The 17,913-nt window shown below is 48.2% G+C and overlaps 7 protein-coding genes across 7 annotated transcripts; 5 read left to right on the top strand and 2 right to left on the bottom strand.

Annotated features, from left to right (window-relative positions):
- Positions 1 to 2,329: 2,329 nt before the first annotated feature.
- On the top strand, positions 2,330 to 2,923 carry LDX57_007888 (uncharacterized protein; the record flags this gene model as incomplete). The annotated part of the gene is made up of 4 exons (XM_046089605.1): positions 2,330 to 2,363; positions 2,420 to 2,490; positions 2,551 to 2,744; positions 2,791 to 2,923. The coding sequence occupies 4 exons, from the start codon at positions 2,330 to 2,332 to the stop codon at positions 2,921 to 2,923; spliced, it is 432 nt and encodes a 143-aa protein (XP_045945577.1).
- Positions 2,924 to 2,959: 36 nt separating this feature from the next.
- On the top strand, positions 2,960 to 3,526 carry LDX57_007887 (uncharacterized protein; the record flags this gene model as incomplete). The annotated part of the gene is made up of 2 exons (XM_046089604.1): positions 2,960 to 3,212; positions 3,261 to 3,526. 2 exons carry the CDS (start codon positions 2,960 to 2,962, stop codon positions 3,524 to 3,526), a joined length of 519 nt encoding a protein of 172 aa, XP_045945576.1.
- A 7,361-nt stretch (positions 3,527 to 10,887) lies between these two features.
- On the bottom strand, positions 10,888 to 11,573 carry LDX57_007886 (uncharacterized protein; the record flags this gene model as incomplete). Its single annotated transcript, XM_046089603.1, has 2 exons — positions 11,307 to 11,573; positions 10,888 to 11,241 (listed from the first exon to the last, which is right to left on the bottom strand). Exons 1-2 carry the CDS (start codon positions 11,421 to 11,423, stop codon positions 10,888 to 10,890), a joined length of 471 nt encoding a protein of 156 aa, XP_045945575.1. The 5' UTR covers positions 11,424 to 11,573.
- Positions 11,574 to 12,496: 923 nt separating this feature from the next.
- On the top strand, positions 12,497 to 12,838 carry LDX57_007885 (uncharacterized protein; the record flags this gene model as incomplete). The annotated part of the gene is made up of 2 exons (XM_046089602.1): positions 12,497 to 12,674; positions 12,726 to 12,838. The coding sequence occupies 2 exons, from the start codon at positions 12,497 to 12,499 to the stop codon at positions 12,836 to 12,838; spliced, it is 291 nt and encodes a 96-aa protein (XP_045945574.1).
- Positions 12,839 to 13,186: 348 nt separating this feature from the next.
- Positions 13,187 to 13,834, top strand: LDX57_007884 (uncharacterized protein; the record flags this gene model as incomplete). The annotated part of the gene is made up of 1 exon (XM_046089601.1): positions 13,187 to 13,834. The coding sequence occupies one exon, from the start codon at positions 13,187 to 13,189 to the stop codon at positions 13,832 to 13,834; it is 648 nt and encodes a 215-aa protein (XP_045945573.1).
- A 252-nt stretch (positions 13,835 to 14,086) lies between these two features.
- ANKRD16_2 (ankyrin repeat domain-containing protein) lies at positions 14,087 to 15,301 on the bottom strand (the record flags this gene model as incomplete). Its single annotated transcript, XM_046089600.1, has 1 exon — positions 14,087 to 15,301. The coding sequence occupies one exon, from the start codon at positions 15,299 to 15,301 to the stop codon at positions 14,087 to 14,089; it is 1,215 nt and encodes a 404-aa protein (XP_045945572.1).
- Positions 15,302 to 15,929: 628 nt separating this feature from the next.
- Positions 15,930 to 17,528, top strand: LDX57_007882 (ankyrin repeat domain-containing protein; the record flags this gene model as incomplete). Its single annotated transcript, XM_046089599.1, has 1 exon — positions 15,930 to 17,528. One exon carries the CDS (start codon positions 15,930 to 15,932, stop codon positions 17,526 to 17,528), a length of 1,599 nt encoding a protein of 532 aa, XP_045945571.1.
- Positions 17,529 to 17,913: the final 385 nt, after the last annotated feature.

Genomic DNA, 17,913 nt, shown 5'->3' with positions numbered 1-17,913 from the left:
GCTGTTACAGATAATTCGACATAGGAATCTCATCCTTTATATAGTGTGGAGCGGATAAAACCACGGTGATCGACTTCAAAATCTCTAAGTCATGACGTCGTACATTCTTCACTCGGCATTTGTCATCAGGCAAACAAACACCGAAATATCGGACAACGCAAACATCGAGACTGGTCGGGACATACGATGCAGGAGTCCAGAATTACAGTTGAGAAGGTTCGTCGAAGAATAATTCGAGGAGTCCTGAATGGCGCATTCGTAATCCTGACCAATCCGGGGTGGGTTGTTCCGACCTGCTAGTTGATCTACTTGGACTCCACCGACGGATCAAACGCCGACGATCGAACCGAAGTCATCTTCGTCACACTGGAATTAAAGATGACGCTTACATGCAAGACGTGTGTTGATGTCAATCGTCTCTTCCGCTCTACTGTTTTGTGTAAGACAAAAGGCACTTCCACACACAAGCATCGACGATGCGGCAAGAAGGCAATTACATAGCACCTTTCTACGAATCATATATTTTTACAGGTATCCAGCCCAGACCGACTGTAACATTCCCCGTAATTACCATCTGAACCACTCTTGAAACGTCCGATGACCATTCGCCGAAGGAGTCGCCACAACCATTGCCACCATGCGGAGCATATGTGATCGCTTTATAATGCGAGGGACAAAAGACAAGACCTATATAAAGGTGCACGATATCCTTGCTATGGATTCATATCTATAATCCGTCTTGAGTTCATACTTCCCGTTAAATATCACTCAACTTCAAAATGGTCCTCACCGGGAGCTGCATGTGTGGTCTCATTAAATATGAGGCTAATGGTAGGAATATTTCCCGGAGACTATATTAAGCAATGCTAAATGTTTGGTCTATCAGCTGAACCTGCTGTGAAGGCAGTGTGTCATTGTCAGCATTGCCAGAAAGTAGGAATATCACTCTTACATCCTCTCAAATCTATTTTTTCGATCAAGTTCTAACGGAACGACAGTTCAGTGGATCGGCATTCACTACCAACTTCATTATTCCAAGATCATCCTTCAAGATCCTGAGTGGTAGGACCCCCCTTTGTGATAGCACCATTATTCCACTCCTGACTTCAAGAAGGTACGCCTAAATCTGGAAAGTATACTGCGGACTCTGGATTTCCTTACAGTACCTTTTTCTGCGGCGATTGCGGATCATCCCTCTATGGTCAACCGGATTCAATGCCGGAGATGATGTCTATCAAAGCTGGGTCACTGGATGGGGGTGCAGCGAACTTGACCACCGGAAATATCGACGCTGAGGCTTTCATTGAAAGACGTGTGGCTTATTTGAAGCCAATTGAGGGCGCAAACCAGGTTACAGGGATGATCAAGCCGTGAGGCATCTCACCGGCAATGGGTGAATCATAGCAACAGGCCCATGAAAATCAGTTAGCCTAAACTCTTACGACTTGATCGCCTCGGAACTCTTGGGTTGAAGATGTATGGATGAAAGCATGGAGGTCAAGTAACCAATTTGTAGCTTTCTTGCATATCTCCCTTTTTCGTTTCCTCTGAACGTTTGATCGCTCTTAGTCGATATACAAAATACAGGAACCTGTTCCGTGTTAATGTTCCGGGTCTGAGTAAATAAAGTTCAGAGTTATTGCCTAGGAAAATCATGAAATACTCGACTATTATCATAACTGAGACCTGGCGAATTTGTGGGAAGTCTGAACTATTGGTTAGGAGAATACAGCGCAGTGAGGTATTGACGATCCAGATCTCAGAAATGCGCTAATATGCCTCAAGACGTGGCATAGGCATTGGCTTCACCAATATATTACTCAGCTACTCTATGATGTGAGGTCTCACTAGACATCCAGGAGCTCGGCTGTCGACCCCTCTGGGTCTCTGATTTTTCGATAAAGCCGCAGGGTGCTCCACGCACAGATCCTCGCATCTTATCATTGTCTGCATGGGACAAGTGACGTTGCATCATTATAGCAGGCCGACATATTTGATCTGATGTCCAATACAGTAGGAGAATTTGCCGAGTTGGCCGACAGTTACCAGGTTAGGGTGATCCTGTTAGGTGTGAAGAACCAGCACGCTCCCCCGCCGCCCCCGGCGGAGCCCTCTCCACCAACAGTCAGACGGCAAGGAGCCGCTTCCGAAGCCGACCCCGTTTTGCACGGAAACCGGGATGCGTCCGGAACGAAGCCTATCCGCTTCCGAGATGAGAGAGGAATCTCTTCGACAGCCTCTCTCTTGACATATAAACAGTTCTTTTTCGCTCGTAGAGTTCACTCAATTGCATCTTCATTCGACTTGTTGCATTAGGTTTGGCGAAAAAATGGTCCGTGTTGCAGTGGCAGGGGGCACAGGAAGTATGCCATCCCATCGGGATACAGATCGTTCATATTCTAATAGCAATGGCCATAAGATGTGTCCAAGGAAATCGTCTCTATTTTGGGTGAATCCGGCAAACATGAGATCGTTGTGTTCACACGTTCGGTTCGTCGAACATCCGCTTACCATCTTCCAACAAGGACAACTTCGTGGTAACAAAGTTAGGACCCTACCAAGCACTCCATGAAAGGTGTCCAGTTCGTACAGGTCGATTACAACAACAAAGAAGATCTGAAGAAGAACTTAGATCGTGTCCACACCGTCCTATGCTTCATTTGGGACGCATCCTTGCAGATAAGCTTAATTGACTGCTGCATCGAAGCTGGCGTTAGACGCTTTGCACCCAACGAATGGGCCGCGTGAGTCAAATCGGAAGATCGGGCGGCATGTGCTGATATTTTTTAGGCGCTGCAATGCGGGTATTTTCCAGTACGCTGACAAAGATATTGTCCACGCGCACCTCCAGAAAGTGAATCGGGAGAAAAAGGCAAGGCGTCATTTCGAGCTGTCGACGCTGGCGACTAATGAGAATGGTTAGGTTATTGAATACTGCCTATTCCAGCCAGGCCTGTTCATGAACTACCTCAGCTCTCCCAAACCTTCGACCACCCATCATGCCATTTACACAAACATGTGGGATATTGCGAACCGGCGCGCGATTGTTCCAGCTGACAGTGACTACCGGCTCACATTGACCACTATTCAGGACTTGGCAAGGGTCGTGGATGAGGCGCTTGGTTTTGAAGGTGAGTGGCCAGTGGTCGGTGGTATTACTGGGTCATCAACAACAAGCTCCGAGATCATACGCATCGCAGAGTCCATCAGAGGTAGGACGCCATGCCAACACTTGGGAGAGCAATATTAACTCCTCTTAGGACCTTTTGTCGTCGAGCGGGTTTCCAAAGAAAATATCGAGGCGGGAAAGTTGGCAACATCCTGGATCCCTATGCTTCCAGAGTTCCCACACCTGAACTTTGACATGGATTGGGCAGTATTCTCCGAGCAAGTGATCGCAGAGATAATGAAGGGGGGCCTACAAGGAGCATGGGATGTTTCTGACGAATGGAACAAGCTACTTCCGGATCTCAAGCTTACCACATTAGGCGAGTTTTTGACACGGTATTGGGGATCCCCGAGCTGAGGGATTCACGAGTGACTAGACTCATCAACATTTATTTTTGATTAAATTATTGATGCCCATTTTTGTCACTTGCTGAGAATTGCGGAAGCCAAGTATGATCGCGAGGGTAGTGGTCCAGTAGTTAATAACATGGTCAGCTACTGGCTATTTGAACTTCTTCGCCTTTTCATTCGAAGAGACTGTGGTGATCACCATGATGCCTGTGGCCTTCGCTAACTGCATGATGTAGCCATTCTATTATCCCTTTTTTTCCAGGGTAAGGTGGTTAACCGGCCGACCAGGCATCAATAGGAGGAGGGTGATGAATCATTGGCGTGATAACGTATGAGCGAACAGCATGTCCTACCTCCTACAAGTAATTGCACGATTGGTGGGTATCCTTTGGTCCTACTAAATGTTTCTTTTCCTCTTTCCTCCTTCTTGAGACCGTTGATTTCATCGAAAGACCACTTAGGCTGGATACGAATACCATTCTTTTTAACTGCAGGATTTCGAGACGTGCTTGTTCCTCTTTCGAACTCCGATATCAAACACCGACTACGGCAGTTAGCGGCCAGCTAAGAGCGCCACAACCTGGAAAAGCAAACAGCTGCATAACGCGCCCACAACCCTTAACTTTGCTGGAGGTGCGATTAGACAGGACTTTTGAAGGTCATGACGTTTATGAGCCTTATATTGCGCTTGAAGAAATACGCAAAATCGCGCTAATAATGAATGGGAAAGCGAAAGCGTAAGAAATCTATTAGGCAGGCAGTTATAACAGAGAGCTTGTCTATTCAGGAAGGCCTAGGGCGATCCCGGCGCGAGAACGAGATTCAGGAAGCTCAGGATACCATCCCTATAAATCCAGCACTATATGCAGCTTGGCTGCGCGTACAAGCGCACATCAGACCCTGCTTGATAGACATTGTCCTTGCTCGACCAATTACCAGTTAGAAATGCGTTTAACTAATTATTGGCTCGTTTGACATTGTAATATGTGTTGCCAGAATTTTTTGCAGACTTTGCGATAAACAGTCATTGTCTTGATCTCCCATGACCACGTCCCGGACTCATTGGCCCATAGCCGTACAAGTTATCGGTCTTATATTCAATTATCTATGGCATAGGGCCCCGACGTTGGGCTCTGGAATAGAATAAATATTGAACGTCGGTGGGCCTGTTTCCCCAAAATACATCATCTAGATACAATTATCTGGTTAAAGTTGGGGGGGAAGCAGCAATATCCACGCTTTAATTTCATTGAAGGGCTGGAGCCCAGCTAAATATGTACTACATTATTGTCATATAAGACTGTGATCTTCTATATATGGGCTTAGAATATATGGTTCGAGGTTACTGATTGAGGTTATGGATCTATCGTACCACCAGAGGTCCTGGTGAATAAGGTCTGATGAACAATATTTAGATCCTGAATGGTAGGACCCACTCCTTCAAAGACCGAGCTAATCTTTATATATGTAGTAATGCATCTAGCACTTCTCTTGATTTTATGTAGAATCCTTTTGGCATTTTCTCTTTCTGTTAAGGGATTGGGATGGCTTAGTATAGGGTAGTAAGTTGAAAGGCGCTTGGATGACAACGCCGCTGGATTCTATGAGTTAATATACATATTGAATAGTAAGCCTGAATACCCACGCATATAAAGTATGGAAAAGTGATGTGTATCTATCTATAAGGTGTTAAAAACGACAACACCGAACTCTTCTCCTGTTATGTCTGGGCGGACGCCCGAAGTACCGTCGTAGTGCAGGGACGAAGCAATCTATAGTAGATTTTGAAATGCCCGTGATACAGCGAGGGAATACTTTAGACATGTGATTAAGGACCCATCCTGTGTGAATGGGAACGTTGATTCTGGACGACCCGCTGGACTTCACCGATGGCCAGTGGCTCTGATAGAACTAAGGTCACAACGCTTGTCAAGGAAAATTGGAACATCGGAGAACGCCCTGCAGTGGTAAAGTTTGATGTGGGCTCTAGAGGAGAAGCAGTTAATTCACCCTCTCAACCTATTTCAGCGCTACTTAAAAGAGTTTCTATGTATAAAATAATGTATAAGCGACTATTCTAAGGCCCTGTGATGCCCGCTCTTTAGTGGTAGCATTTACTGCTAAGTCTATCCTGAGTCTGCATTTACTTGCCAGGGATAAGTGATGTGAGTTAAGGCGAGAAATTTGGCTCTAAAGGTTTTATATTAAAAACTTTTTGCTTGTAGCTGCCTCTATAAGTGCAGAGACAGAGATATCAGCATCCTCAGCCTTTATCAGCAGTGAATATGACTGTGTGAATTAGAAAGAGAGCATATAGAGGACAGAAGTCTACCTTATCTATAGGGCTTCTGACTGGACGTGCAACGTGGGGTATAGAGTAGTTATCCTAGGATCATCTACAGCAATAACTAGGAGCTTTGATTATTAGTTAGTAAAGGTTAAAAGCAAGAGATAGGAAGATCCCACGCTTAAGTCTGTAAACTTCACCGATATTGTAATAATTAAGAATTAGTATATAATTAGCACCTATTCTTCAAAAGCAAAATGACCAGTAATTATATAAAGTAATATAAATAAATGACATCCCACTCTATCTACTTTTAGGGCTCTGCTGCACCTTTACTTAGTTAATAAAGTAAGTAGTTTATAGCTGTTATGACTATCTAATTAGAATATATTTATATATAGGATGCACTACCACATTAATAATAGTATCAAACTGTTCTGCGAGAAACCCCTGCAGTGTGTTTTGTACCAGATGCCATGGTTTACTAAAAGTCGAACCGTGGTATCCTTAGCTTACAGATGGCAACAATAAAAAGCTCTATAGAGCTTCTATATGATAAGTCCACTCTGTCTTTATTCGAAAAATATTATGTTCATATGATATTGATTTCTATTAAATATCTCATTATTTGTTTTGTATTGTTTATGCCCTTTAATCAGCTAAAGATAAGATCATCAAGATGAGGATCGCGCTATCGCGATAAAGAGCCTTATTAATGGAATCCATTCTGGTATGGCGGCCGAGAGCAGCAGAGCGTGAAAACAGTCTGCCCTTGCATCGTAGCTGACCTTGGAGGACATATTTATATGGCGCTCTTTACCTCCTAGGTGGTAGGAGTGTGTACTGGAGGTTCTCGCCTCGTGGGGGCCGTTTAGGCCTCGCTTAAGCTAAGCTCACTAGTCCGTTGCCTAGTGCCTTATGTGTTTTGCTTAGCCTCCACAGCGACGATTTCTCCGAGAGCTCTTAGGTATTGGTAAGTCCGGACACAGTGCTTAAAACGCGGACCTGTGACGCTAACGAGATCATAGCTGATGCCCTCGAAGCTTTCATACGCTGGGCATTTTCTCCATCTTATATATTATATTCGACAGTGAATATGGACCCTGAGGCTTGAGACATGTCATTCATGTTTACATTAAGCCTGTCTTTCTTCGTCTATGGTTCAAATATTCTAGCACTGCGGTAATATATCCTCCACATCTAGTACAGTAAAGATAGAGAGCACGTAAATCTGGAGGGATTATCTGCCGCGGGCAGAATATCTAACAATGCTTTGATCATGGCCAGTTACCATCCTTTGAGTCCTATCCCTACGGTTTAGGCTGTATAAATAGAACTTTCACGAGGATAGCTGGAGTTATCTTTTGTCTATTGTCGCGGGGAATATTGACAGTGCTATAAAGGTAGATTTTACGACTTTTTATTTTATACGACTAGGTGCGCAAGCGGATCGGAATATGCGGCGGGACTGATTGTCTGAAAGGAGTATTGAGATAGGCAGTGATCGCTGGTCGACAGTAGTCTGCTAGAATCTGATCAAGCAGCAGGATCGGGTAGCCACCGAATAGCTTGCCGTTCTAGTAACATATTTGTTGCTGGGGAGTTAATCGCAGATTTGTCTCCACTTTTTGTTTCAAACGATGCGGTCGAAATTGGGATCTATATTTATCAAGCAGCAATTGTAGAAGCTGTTGCGAAGGATTAATTGCGGAGTTCTTGGGATAAAGCTGAATTATTAACGTTAATGTTTCGATCTCACATGGGAAGACTTATCTATAACGTCGGAATATGAGCCAGATTCGGGTTTGGGAATAAGGTTGCTTGTTGCGTGTCGCAGTGTAAAGACTGATAATATGTTGCTTGATTGAATTGGCAAATAATTGTGCGTTGAATCATTTTGAGCTGGAAAATTGATTAATGTTGAATTGATGCTAAGATGAGAAGAGATGTAAGAAAAGATTTTATATAACTTAATTGATAAGATATAACAATTGTGTCTGCAGTAGCTAGAGATCATATAAATTTCTTGACAAGTCTCTCGGAAATTGTGTTGAGGCCTTTTTTTTAGCTTATTGTTTAATTGCGTAAATATAGGCGTTAGGTTTAACGATATTCTGCTGATATATGGAGACTGCAGACTTCACCACTAGGCTAGAATGCCCTTCTGGCATATGAATGTAGATCAATCTCATTAAGCCATGCCATGCCCAGATGGTCTGGTCGGCCTGCTTGAGTATCGAGTGATTTCTCAACTACCCAAATTTCCGCCTTAAAAGACCATTTCTTGCCATACCACGTTGTTAAAGATTTTCAGGATCACAGGTTCAAAAATGTAGTTCTAGCAATTGCACAATTGACCAACGGGACGGATGGTGACATGAACTCGTGACCTGGGTTCAAGATCTGGAAAGGCCAACAAGGGTACGGGAAATCGACCAAACCAGCCTTGAGCAGCCTGGGTGGACTGCTGTTTTACCTTCCCTGTGATTTCTTGTCGTCAGATGGGCAATTCACAGCTTCACAGCTTAAATCCGTGAATGGTTGAGTTCCATCGAAGCCATAGGGCAACCAAAGGAGTGAGGTCGTGAAGATCACCCGAAAATGGGCCCCTCCCACCCAGTATCATTGTTTCGTTATCTTGAATTTAGCCTCTTCTACGAGAGATTTGCCAACATGGCGCATATATGACTCCTTCCTTTTTACGCTGTACGAGCAGACGAAGAAAAAAAAGAATATCGGTGAGGCAAGGCCAGCAGCTCCGCCAATCTTCTGCACCAAACAATGTAAGATGAAATACATGCATCAAATGCGGGATGTATGTGTGCATTTTATTGAGGTTACTTGCTCAGGGCACTCAGTCTTCCGTTCATCCCGTGCTCAGTGACCGTCTCAGGCTGCTTAGGGCGTGCTCAGGACTACTCAGTGAGCAAAAAGCAGCGAAGGGTGAGCACTAAAACGGAAAGGGAAAGCTGTCGACCTGGCTAGAAATTCAAGTACGTATGCGACACGAGGAACATTGCAAAGTTGCGTGGCCCTAGAACGACCTCGAGTGGAGCCCGGACAGGCCGAAAGACGTAGGTGTCGTTCAGGGTTAAAGTGATTTGCATTAAACAGAACTTTCTGCCAAGTTGGTCCCCTCTCCTCCCAATAAGCGCCCACTGAACGTGACTAGCCAGATAGACCGACGTCTTACCATGCGGGTTATTTACTCCTATGGGCTCGGTCACCCCACCGAAAACCATGGTTCGTATTGCTCAGCGTCTGGAGCTGTGGCACCGATTCTCGCATCTGCCCTGTAGGTAAGGCTTTCGCTTCCGATCTCAACCACCCGGTAACCCAGCGGCGCACGTATACTGAGAGGGCATGGGCCGAGATGACCGTTTGACCCTTAGAGCACGCATCAAAACATCCCCTTGAGAACGGCGCCACATTGGCGGGTAAATATATAGTCAGGGGCTTCTATTTTCCCCACTTAGCCGCTTTGGGGCCCAAGCAGGAATAAATGGCCGCATCAAAAGGACGCATCAGGACGGCGTGAATGATATGATATAGATGGCATCAAATTGCTCGGCCAGAATACCAATCATAATTGATAACGGACAAAGGAAGTCGTAGGGCGGGCAAGACGACCGGCGCAGAAATGGTCGCGACGCGCGGGACGGGTAATAGACGTCGGCCTATGGATATCAATTGGGGGCCGCTCAGTTGGACCCATTCAGAACGGCCGGAACCTGCCATATTACCTTTGCCCAGCGACTGTTGGACGTTTTAGGTCGGAGATTCAAAGCCAATGGGAATGCGAATTTTATTTTTCATCCGTCCGGGTAACGACCATTTAATTTCGGCTCCGATTTACCGGGACGAGCCGTTGAACTCTCGCTGCTAGCTTGCACACACCCAGCCAGTGATGGGCTGGTGTCGGGCTTTGTCCTTGGAAAAAACCCATTGAGGATGATCTGTCCGCCCAAATTCCTTTTACAGCGACACATACCCGAGAAACCCGGCTGTGGTTGATCACCGTCCATTTTCCATGCCCATCATGCGCGCATGATAGGTATCCCGTGTCCCGCGCAGGACCTTATCTCATCAGATCAATGGGGTTCGATCTAGTGCCAAAGCCGAGCCTGGCACCGCTGTCTGCGCCTTTATTGCCCGTGTGTCGGCAGAGCCAAGCGCTGCATACGAGAGAATCCATCGCATGAGCTAAATTCGACACCCTCGCTTATCAGGAAGCTTGTTGCTTTGTAACTCATTGAGCTGGTAGATATCTAGATAAATTTAGCAGTATCAGGGTCTTCGAAACAGCTTATTCAGAGCCCCTATGGATAAACCAGCCTCGCAATCTTTTGCCTGGTTCGATCTGGCTCAAAGCAGTCGAGAGGTGTTCTGGGCCCAGGAGCTGACGCGCTAGCGCGTCGTTGCGAGACAGCTGCGGAACCACTCAGCGTCACACCCTCGCAATCTCGACCCATCAATAATCCATTCGGCGAACACAAGCTGAGCCCGCCTAGTGTGCGCTCATTTACACGGCTTTTCGCACATGTGTAACAACACCCTATTGTCACAATCAGCCAGAGGAGAGAGTAGCGACTATTCTAGCGGTGGTTAAATCTATGATGTGTAGCGGGTACAAGCGGAAGGTTTTAGTAGCATTCATTGCCCGGATAGGGCCCCATCGAGGGAAGCCATCTGCCAGCCACAGGTTGCAGACAGTCCAGTGCTCTGGATTCTTTGGGCAAAGAGAAACGCAATCAGAGAGACACATAAAAGGCAGGTTTGTCGATGGCATAATCCCCAGCGTTGACCCACATAAGTGGTTCGGGGAGCACGGGGAGCACGGGAGCAGGACAGGTTCGGTTTTTACTCACTTCTTACGAGCGACTCTGTTGGCTTGAGAGGTTAGACAAGGCAGCGAATTCCCATGCCATTCCCTCTGTCCTATTCCCCTTGCAGGTTCCGCCACCCCCTTACAACGGCTGTATCGCCTTATGTCTAAAGTCATGACCCAGCCGTTAGATAAACCCAACTGGATACCCCCGCAGTTGTAGACGATAGGTATTTCAGGTGAACATGAAAATTAATTACAGTGTGGTTAAGTTCATCATATCTTCGGTTGATAAATTCGGATCCTCCATGTCACCCATACCCTCCTGGTTTGTCCACATATTGCCAAGTTCAGTAGCATCTGGCAGAGCGGAGGCACCGTCCAGGTCCCATAGTTGCTGTTGACAGTTATTGATAGCTCCATGCATCTGCTGCATAATAGCGTTCAGTCTGTCAGAATGCTCAGAGTTCTGTGCTTCCTGGAGTCGCGCCCGCAAGTCTTGATTTTCGCGTTCAAGTTCCTCTATTGTCCGGAAGCATTCTGCATGAGTAGCTTCCAGATTTGGGGATGAGTTCTTTCCGGTGCCACGAGGAGATCGTGTTTGTGCCACCTAACATGAGCAATTAGCCTGGATCATATACAGTATATTTAGGCCACAAATTTCATGGCACCCACCGTTGATGGCCGTTGGAGGGCACGCGCAGTTCGCGAAGGGCCATTTTCTGGGTTTACCTGGACCCGTCTGGCATGGGTCACAGCTTGGGAAGCGTTTGCGCGCGAAGGTCTCGCCATGATAGCAGTAGTGGGTAGAGAGAAAACAACAGATCAGGAAGGAAATTATAGGTTGCAATCGAGGGTAAAACGCTGGGTTTTAAAGGTCCATGGGCGGGCAAAGGTCAGGGTGTCCCGTTTGCTGTAAGGGAAGTCCTCATCTTGCTGACGGTATGCCAGTGGGCCGAGGTAGATCAAGGACAGATTAGCCCTTCAGCGGAAGTCTCCCTGAGTTGCCCACCGGCCCACCTGCCCCCTCCCTGACACCCATCCAGCCAGGTACGGACGGGCCCGAGTGGATAGAGGGTCCAGTGAGCAAACGACGGGGCCGAAGGTTTTTACCCATCAACCTAACAAGGAGGGTGCAAAGCGAGCAAGTGCTTGCAGATCATCGGACGGAACAAAGAGCAATTCGAGCTGCAGGTCGGCCACTGGTCTGTTCACGCAGTGGCTAATATCCAGCTTGTCTAGGCCCCTGTCAATATGATGCCTGGTTTTTGGTTCGCTTCTTTTTGCCCGTTTCTGGATAGCATGTTGGGATCGGGTCTTGTGGAAATGGACATTGGTCGGGGCAAACCGGAAATGCCCACTACGAGTCTACCATTATCATCATTCACGGTGGTGGTTGCTCTCACAGGGCGTTATTTGAACCGCCCGATCTCTCTTTCCCGCGCAAATAAGCCGACAGTATATTTCCCTGGCCCTCTCTTTCATCGTTAGTGATACTGCTGTTCATTTAGCTGATTATCCAGCAGTTCTCTCATCTCCTGTATCTTTGACACCTTATCCCCATAATGAGCAAGAGAGGCTACCGCGCATGGACCCCGGGTGAGGAGGCCAAGCTCCCATGTTGGGTGGCCCAACACTCAAACCTGTCATGGGAAGAGCGAGCCCACCAATATTCGGTTACCTGCAAGCCTAGATCAGGCGAAGCTATACGGTCAAAGTTGCAGAATTTAAGGAAAGGGATCAAGCGGCACCGTCCACTCAACAAGAGAGGATCGAACTTGAGGAGCAATACGGCGAAGACTGCGAAGACGGCCCGGAAACAACGGCGTAGAGAAACACCCTCTCTTTCTGTCTGCTTGCCACACATGCACAGTGAGCAGGAGAGGGATGAAGCTCCAGGGCAGGCTGCCCCCGTCCTCCGCTCACAGCAAGAAAGCTATGCATCACCGCAGCATTGCGCCGAAGACCGCCTCTCCCAATACAAACAAACAACAATGGCGAGATATGTCGGCCTGCAGAAGCACCACTCGAGTTGGTCCTATGGTAAGACCTTCGCCATCTACGTACGCCGGGCAATATTAACGGTCCATCCAGGAATAGGCGTAAAAGGGCTAGGTTGGCATCTGTCCTCATTCCAAGCATCACCGCGCAAGATGGCTCTGTTGTGGAAGCTGGTCTACCGCATTGCAGGCCGTATACAGCAATGACCGGGCCAAGTATAAGGCGTGGATTGATGGAAGAGGGCCTGTGCTAGCATGGTCACCGACTAACTGGCCATTTCTTGTGTCTTGTCTGAAGCATGTTGTATCATTAGAGTCCTGGGTAGTAACTCATGCCCACAATAGAGTCATCTTTCTCCGCATACCGTGCTCACATCTCATCGGCTGGAGCGTCCAATAGGATGGCAGCCTAAATCTGTCGAGCCACCTACCACAAGCTCTTTTTCCTACAGCAGTGGCCCCTTGCTTATATGTACTGAAAGTATCCTCGTCTCCATCTTACCTCTCACCTTTGCCATCTCACATGATACAGGTGATTTTTACTTAAAACGCATCATGTCCTTCCCGGCGACGTACCCAGAAACACCACTCATACAGCCTATCCCCCGAAGACAAGACACTCCTATAATTTCCGACGCGTTTGAGTCGTCTTGGGGATCTTCGTCGTCCTCGGCGGGCTGCCCATGCTGTGCCACGCCACCGTTGCCAAATCCGATCACACCCACCAATATCATCCCCAGTATTGAAGTGGGCTCGGGCTCTTTCACGGCTCTTGAGGACCAATTTTTAAGAACTTTCACGGCTCAATCGACCAGTCCATTTCATGCTCAGGATGTGGCCGCGGTTCCAAAAGACCCGCGGGCCGCGGGCCACTGGCTCCTCGTTGAGCTCCTCTGCCATCGAACATTTGTCACATTCGGCGCTCAGGACAGCATCCGCAAGCTCAGCACTTCCCATTATCAGCGTTTTGTCCCGGGGGACACCTTGTCTATCATCGTTCGCCGGGTGAATCAAGGGTGGCTTACCTGGCTCGAGGCGAACATCACCCGGGGCGATAAGTTGGTTGCTACTGCAACCGGTCTCTATGATGGCCCACTTCTGCAACCTGACGACCTACGGCCCGAGCCTGATGGTCTTGCACATGGCTTTGGGGGTTTGACAACCTTTTATGCTCCCGATCAGAGCCCAAATGAAACCGTTTAGGGACCACGACTGTCCTGAGGCGCGCTCAAAATTGGTTTATATGATGCGAAATAGTTCCAAATGTGAAACCGGAATGGTATTAATCTCCATGCGTTGGCCAGCTGAAACATTCCCTCGATACACCGTATGACTAGATCCAATCGCACTTGGGCCGGACTTGGAGCCTCACTCCACAGCCATGATGGGGTGCGAGTACATAGCGAAGGTAATGACAGCTCTCTGTATCTGAAATCAACATGCTGGCATGTCGCTTTAGATGAATAGAAAGAAAAAAGCAACAATGATGCAGAGAACACAGAGGAGCCTGACGTCTATCATTGCGACTCGAAGCAGAAGCCAGACGTAATATTGCTCATGCTCTCTGGCAACCTCAAGTGGTCCCTGTTGCCAACGATCTCGGATGTCGACTTTCGCCCCACTGCCTTGAAGTAGATATCCCACAGCCCTTCCGTTACCGTGGTAGGCAGCCCACCAGAGAGGTGTGCGTCCGTGATCGTCTGAAACATTTGCATTGATGTCTCGGTGTGCAAGCAGGAGGTTAATCAGCGTGGCCGAGCCCCATTGCACAGCATGGTGAAGAGAGGTGGACCCATCCTCACCAATCGCATCAACGCGGATGCCACTTCGTGCCAACAGACATCGGGCCGCCCACTCGTGCCCGTTATTGGTTGCCCACCACAAGGCGGTGCGGCCTCGATGGTCGCGACGATTGATGTCGTGACTGTGCGAAAGAAGCTCCCGGACAATAGGTTCATGTCCTTCTGCGGCTGCATAGATAAGAGCCGTAAATCCATCTGCATCCTGTGCATTTATATCGATGTCGAAGTCCGACAGCAGGGTCTGTAGGATATGGAGACACCCTGTCTCGGCAGCATGATGAAGTGGGTTGCCGCCACAGGGACAGCAGACCGTCACATCGAACCTTTCGTCAGACATGAGGCGCTGGGCAAGACATAGGAACTCGGCTCTCATAGCGCGAAAAAAAGGGGCTGGCGTATCTTTATACCGGAAGTTGGGGTCGGTTCGGCGATCGGCAAGAAGAGTCTCCACCATCTCCCTAGAATGACGGGTAACGGCGTAGGTGAGCGGTGTCGTGAATTCCCCTCGGTAGAGAAAAACGATATTGGCATCAACATTGTCGCTACAGAGCAGGCCTTGCACAACCGAAGGGTGACCGTTCTCTATCCCCTTCCACAACGCCCTCATCCCCTGTTTGTGTTGTTTCATATCAAGATGTGGATTCGATAGGAGTCTCGGGATGATGCCGGAAAAGCCCAGGGTGGCGGCTTCAACTAGCGGGGTACTTCCCCGATGCACTGTATTGATGTCGACCCCGGATTTAAGCAACATCTCAATGAGGTCGAGCGCTGTATGCCGAACGGCCCAATGCAGAGAGGGGACATTCTGCCGAGCAATGTCTTCCAGACATAACTCCCGGTTCAACTTGTTAGACAGGGTCAGATTCATTTGGAGAACGGATAGGGATTCACGATTATCGTGACTCGCTGCACGAAATGTAAGGTGCAAGATAAATAGAAGGAGGTGTGCTGGTACTCCATCCTTGCCGAACTGGGTTGCAGATTGGGTCACCACTGCTCTTTGGGGGGCCATTGTGAGAAGGGAAAAGCTATAGTTGAATGGAAATATATCTAATTTGATAACTCGGTTTTTGATAACTCGGTGAACGTGATTGTGTGAGGGAGCTTGGGCAGCGTGTCACGTCCTTTATGTGCTTCGAGAGCACGGTTATACGAAGCAACGCATACATGCCATGACGTTTTCTGGTAGCGCCCGAATGAAGGGACCTACGTAATTTTCCAGATTTTTATAGACTTTTCCGACCTCCGGCGCTCCCAGGTATCCATATATCGCTCCCCAGAACTAGCCTACGGGCTCACCGGAGTGCGCTTCGCTCCTTTATTTCGTCAGCGTCTTCCGACTTGCCAGGGATTCTCATCCTATAGGACATTTAAATTGAGCCAGACTGGCCCAGTGAGGAGGCTGTGGCTCGCTGCAGCTACTTCTACTGGCATCTCCATTCACGCCAAATCCAGCAATGACAATGCTTACACGGCTCCCTCTTGAACTTCGCTGCATGGTTGGCGAGCTGCTCGACGAAAGAACCCTTTACGCGTTATGTCTCACCTGTCACGACATGCAATCAACATTTGCCAAGGTCCTTTTCAAACGGAATATTGCAATCAATAACAGCTCCGGGCTTCATTGGGCGGTGCAGCATGACAGACGGGATATTGCCAGGACCTTCTTATCCTACGGTGCCAATGTCAATTCCATTCAAAATGGGAAGTCGCTCCTCTGGTGCGCTGTGCGGTGCCAATCCGTGGACACAATTGAGCTACTGCTGAGCCACCACAGTATTGACATCAACGGGTGCGACGATCAAGGCCGGAGCATCCTATGGTATGCGTTGTCCATCAACAGTGATGAAGTATTCATCAGGTATATGTTGGACAAGATTGGATATGTCCATTGCTGTCGGCCTACGGCAGCTTTCCGGTTTCTCGGTCTCTCCTTACTCAGGCTTGCCATTACCAGAGGTGCCGAATGTGTGGTCAAAAGACTGTTGCAACAGGAGGTGGAGCCAGATGAGAGACACTTCTTCCTTGCCGTCACCAATGACAGAGCAAGCATTGCACAGATGTTCCTAAGGCGAGGCGTTGATATTAATGCCGTAGATGTTGATGAAAATCAATCAACCGCCCTTCATCACGCTGCTCGCTTAGGCAATGCCGTGATGATGGGCTTCTTGCTTCAGCAGCGCGGAGTTTGTGTGAACTCCCGGGACAGCCGGCAAAACACCCCGCTACATGTAGCAATCCAATACGGCAAGCACGCGTGTATTGATATCTTGCTGTGCGTCCCCAAAATCGATCTTGATGCCCAGGACTTTCACGGCCGCACTCCATTTTGGTGGGTGACATTTGTTGGATTCGATAGATGGTTCGGCCGACTGCTTGATCGAAACGTGGACTACAACATGCCAGACCACAAGGGCGGAGCACCTCTCCATAACCTTGCTAAGTTTGGTAAAACTAGCCTAATCCGGCTGCTTCTAAATCAAGTCGACGTCGAATTGAATGCCGTCGATTTAGATGGCTATACACCTCTAGCACGTTCCGTGAAACATGCACGCTTGCCTGTGGCACAGCTCCTTCTTGAGCAGCCAGAAATCAGAGTGAATGCCGAATCTAAACACGAGGTCACGCCCCTTTGGGTTGCATGTCGCTCGGGTAGGAAAGATATGGTGCGCCTACTATTGGGGCACAAGTACATTGACGTCAATCAAGTTGACGCATCCGGGACAACGTCACTACACGTATCGGTCATCTTTGGCCATTTGGACGTGCTTAGCCTTCTGCTGAGGCAAGGTGAGAAACTTGATGTCAGTGTCCGAGATAAGTGGCGCTGGACGCCCCTCATGCACGCTGCATCTAGAAACCAAGCGCCGATGGTAAATCTGCTGCTGGATGTCCAGGGCACTGATATCAACGCTGTCGACGGTGACGGGCGGACGGCGTTCTGGTGGGCTGCTGCAGGAGGACACCACGAAATCGTTCGGATTCTGCGCCCTAACTCCCAAACGCGGCTCAAAGATAACTTTGGGAAAACAGCATATGTTGCTGCTCGGGAGAGAGGAAATGGAGCTGTGTTGCGTTCCCTGAGATCCCCATAGGCTATAAGTGAATGTGTCCTTTGAGGCAGTCGAAAGATCAGATCAGAATATTGGAGATAGCCTTCAGCGTGTACCGTATGAATGCACATCTACTTATAATATTGTGATTTACATCGAAATACCGAATATACCACATATCACAACGACCATCCCTGTCGCAACAGGGTTTTGCTTGCCCATGGGAAGCCGTATCAGAGAGTCCTTTAAGAATAGGAGAGTTTCTCAACCCAAGTCCTGCCCGGTGAAACAGCGGCTCGGTCACTGACCGTTGCCCATGTTTTGGCCTCTAACCACTGTTTGCACGCAAACTGCGCAATACAGAATAGCCAAGCAATATATGGACCAAATACACACCGAGCGGAATTGTCAGTCGGAGTTGCTCGCT

This window comes from Aspergillus melleus (assembly GCF_016097325.1).
Source record: "Aspergillus melleus strain CBS 546.65 chromosome Unknown contig4, whole genome shotgun sequence".
Taxonomy (NCBI): Eukaryota; Fungi; Ascomycota; class Eurotiomycetes; order Eurotiales; family Aspergillaceae; genus Aspergillus; species Aspergillus melleus.
This window is presented reverse-complemented; position numbering and strand designations above follow the sequence as displayed.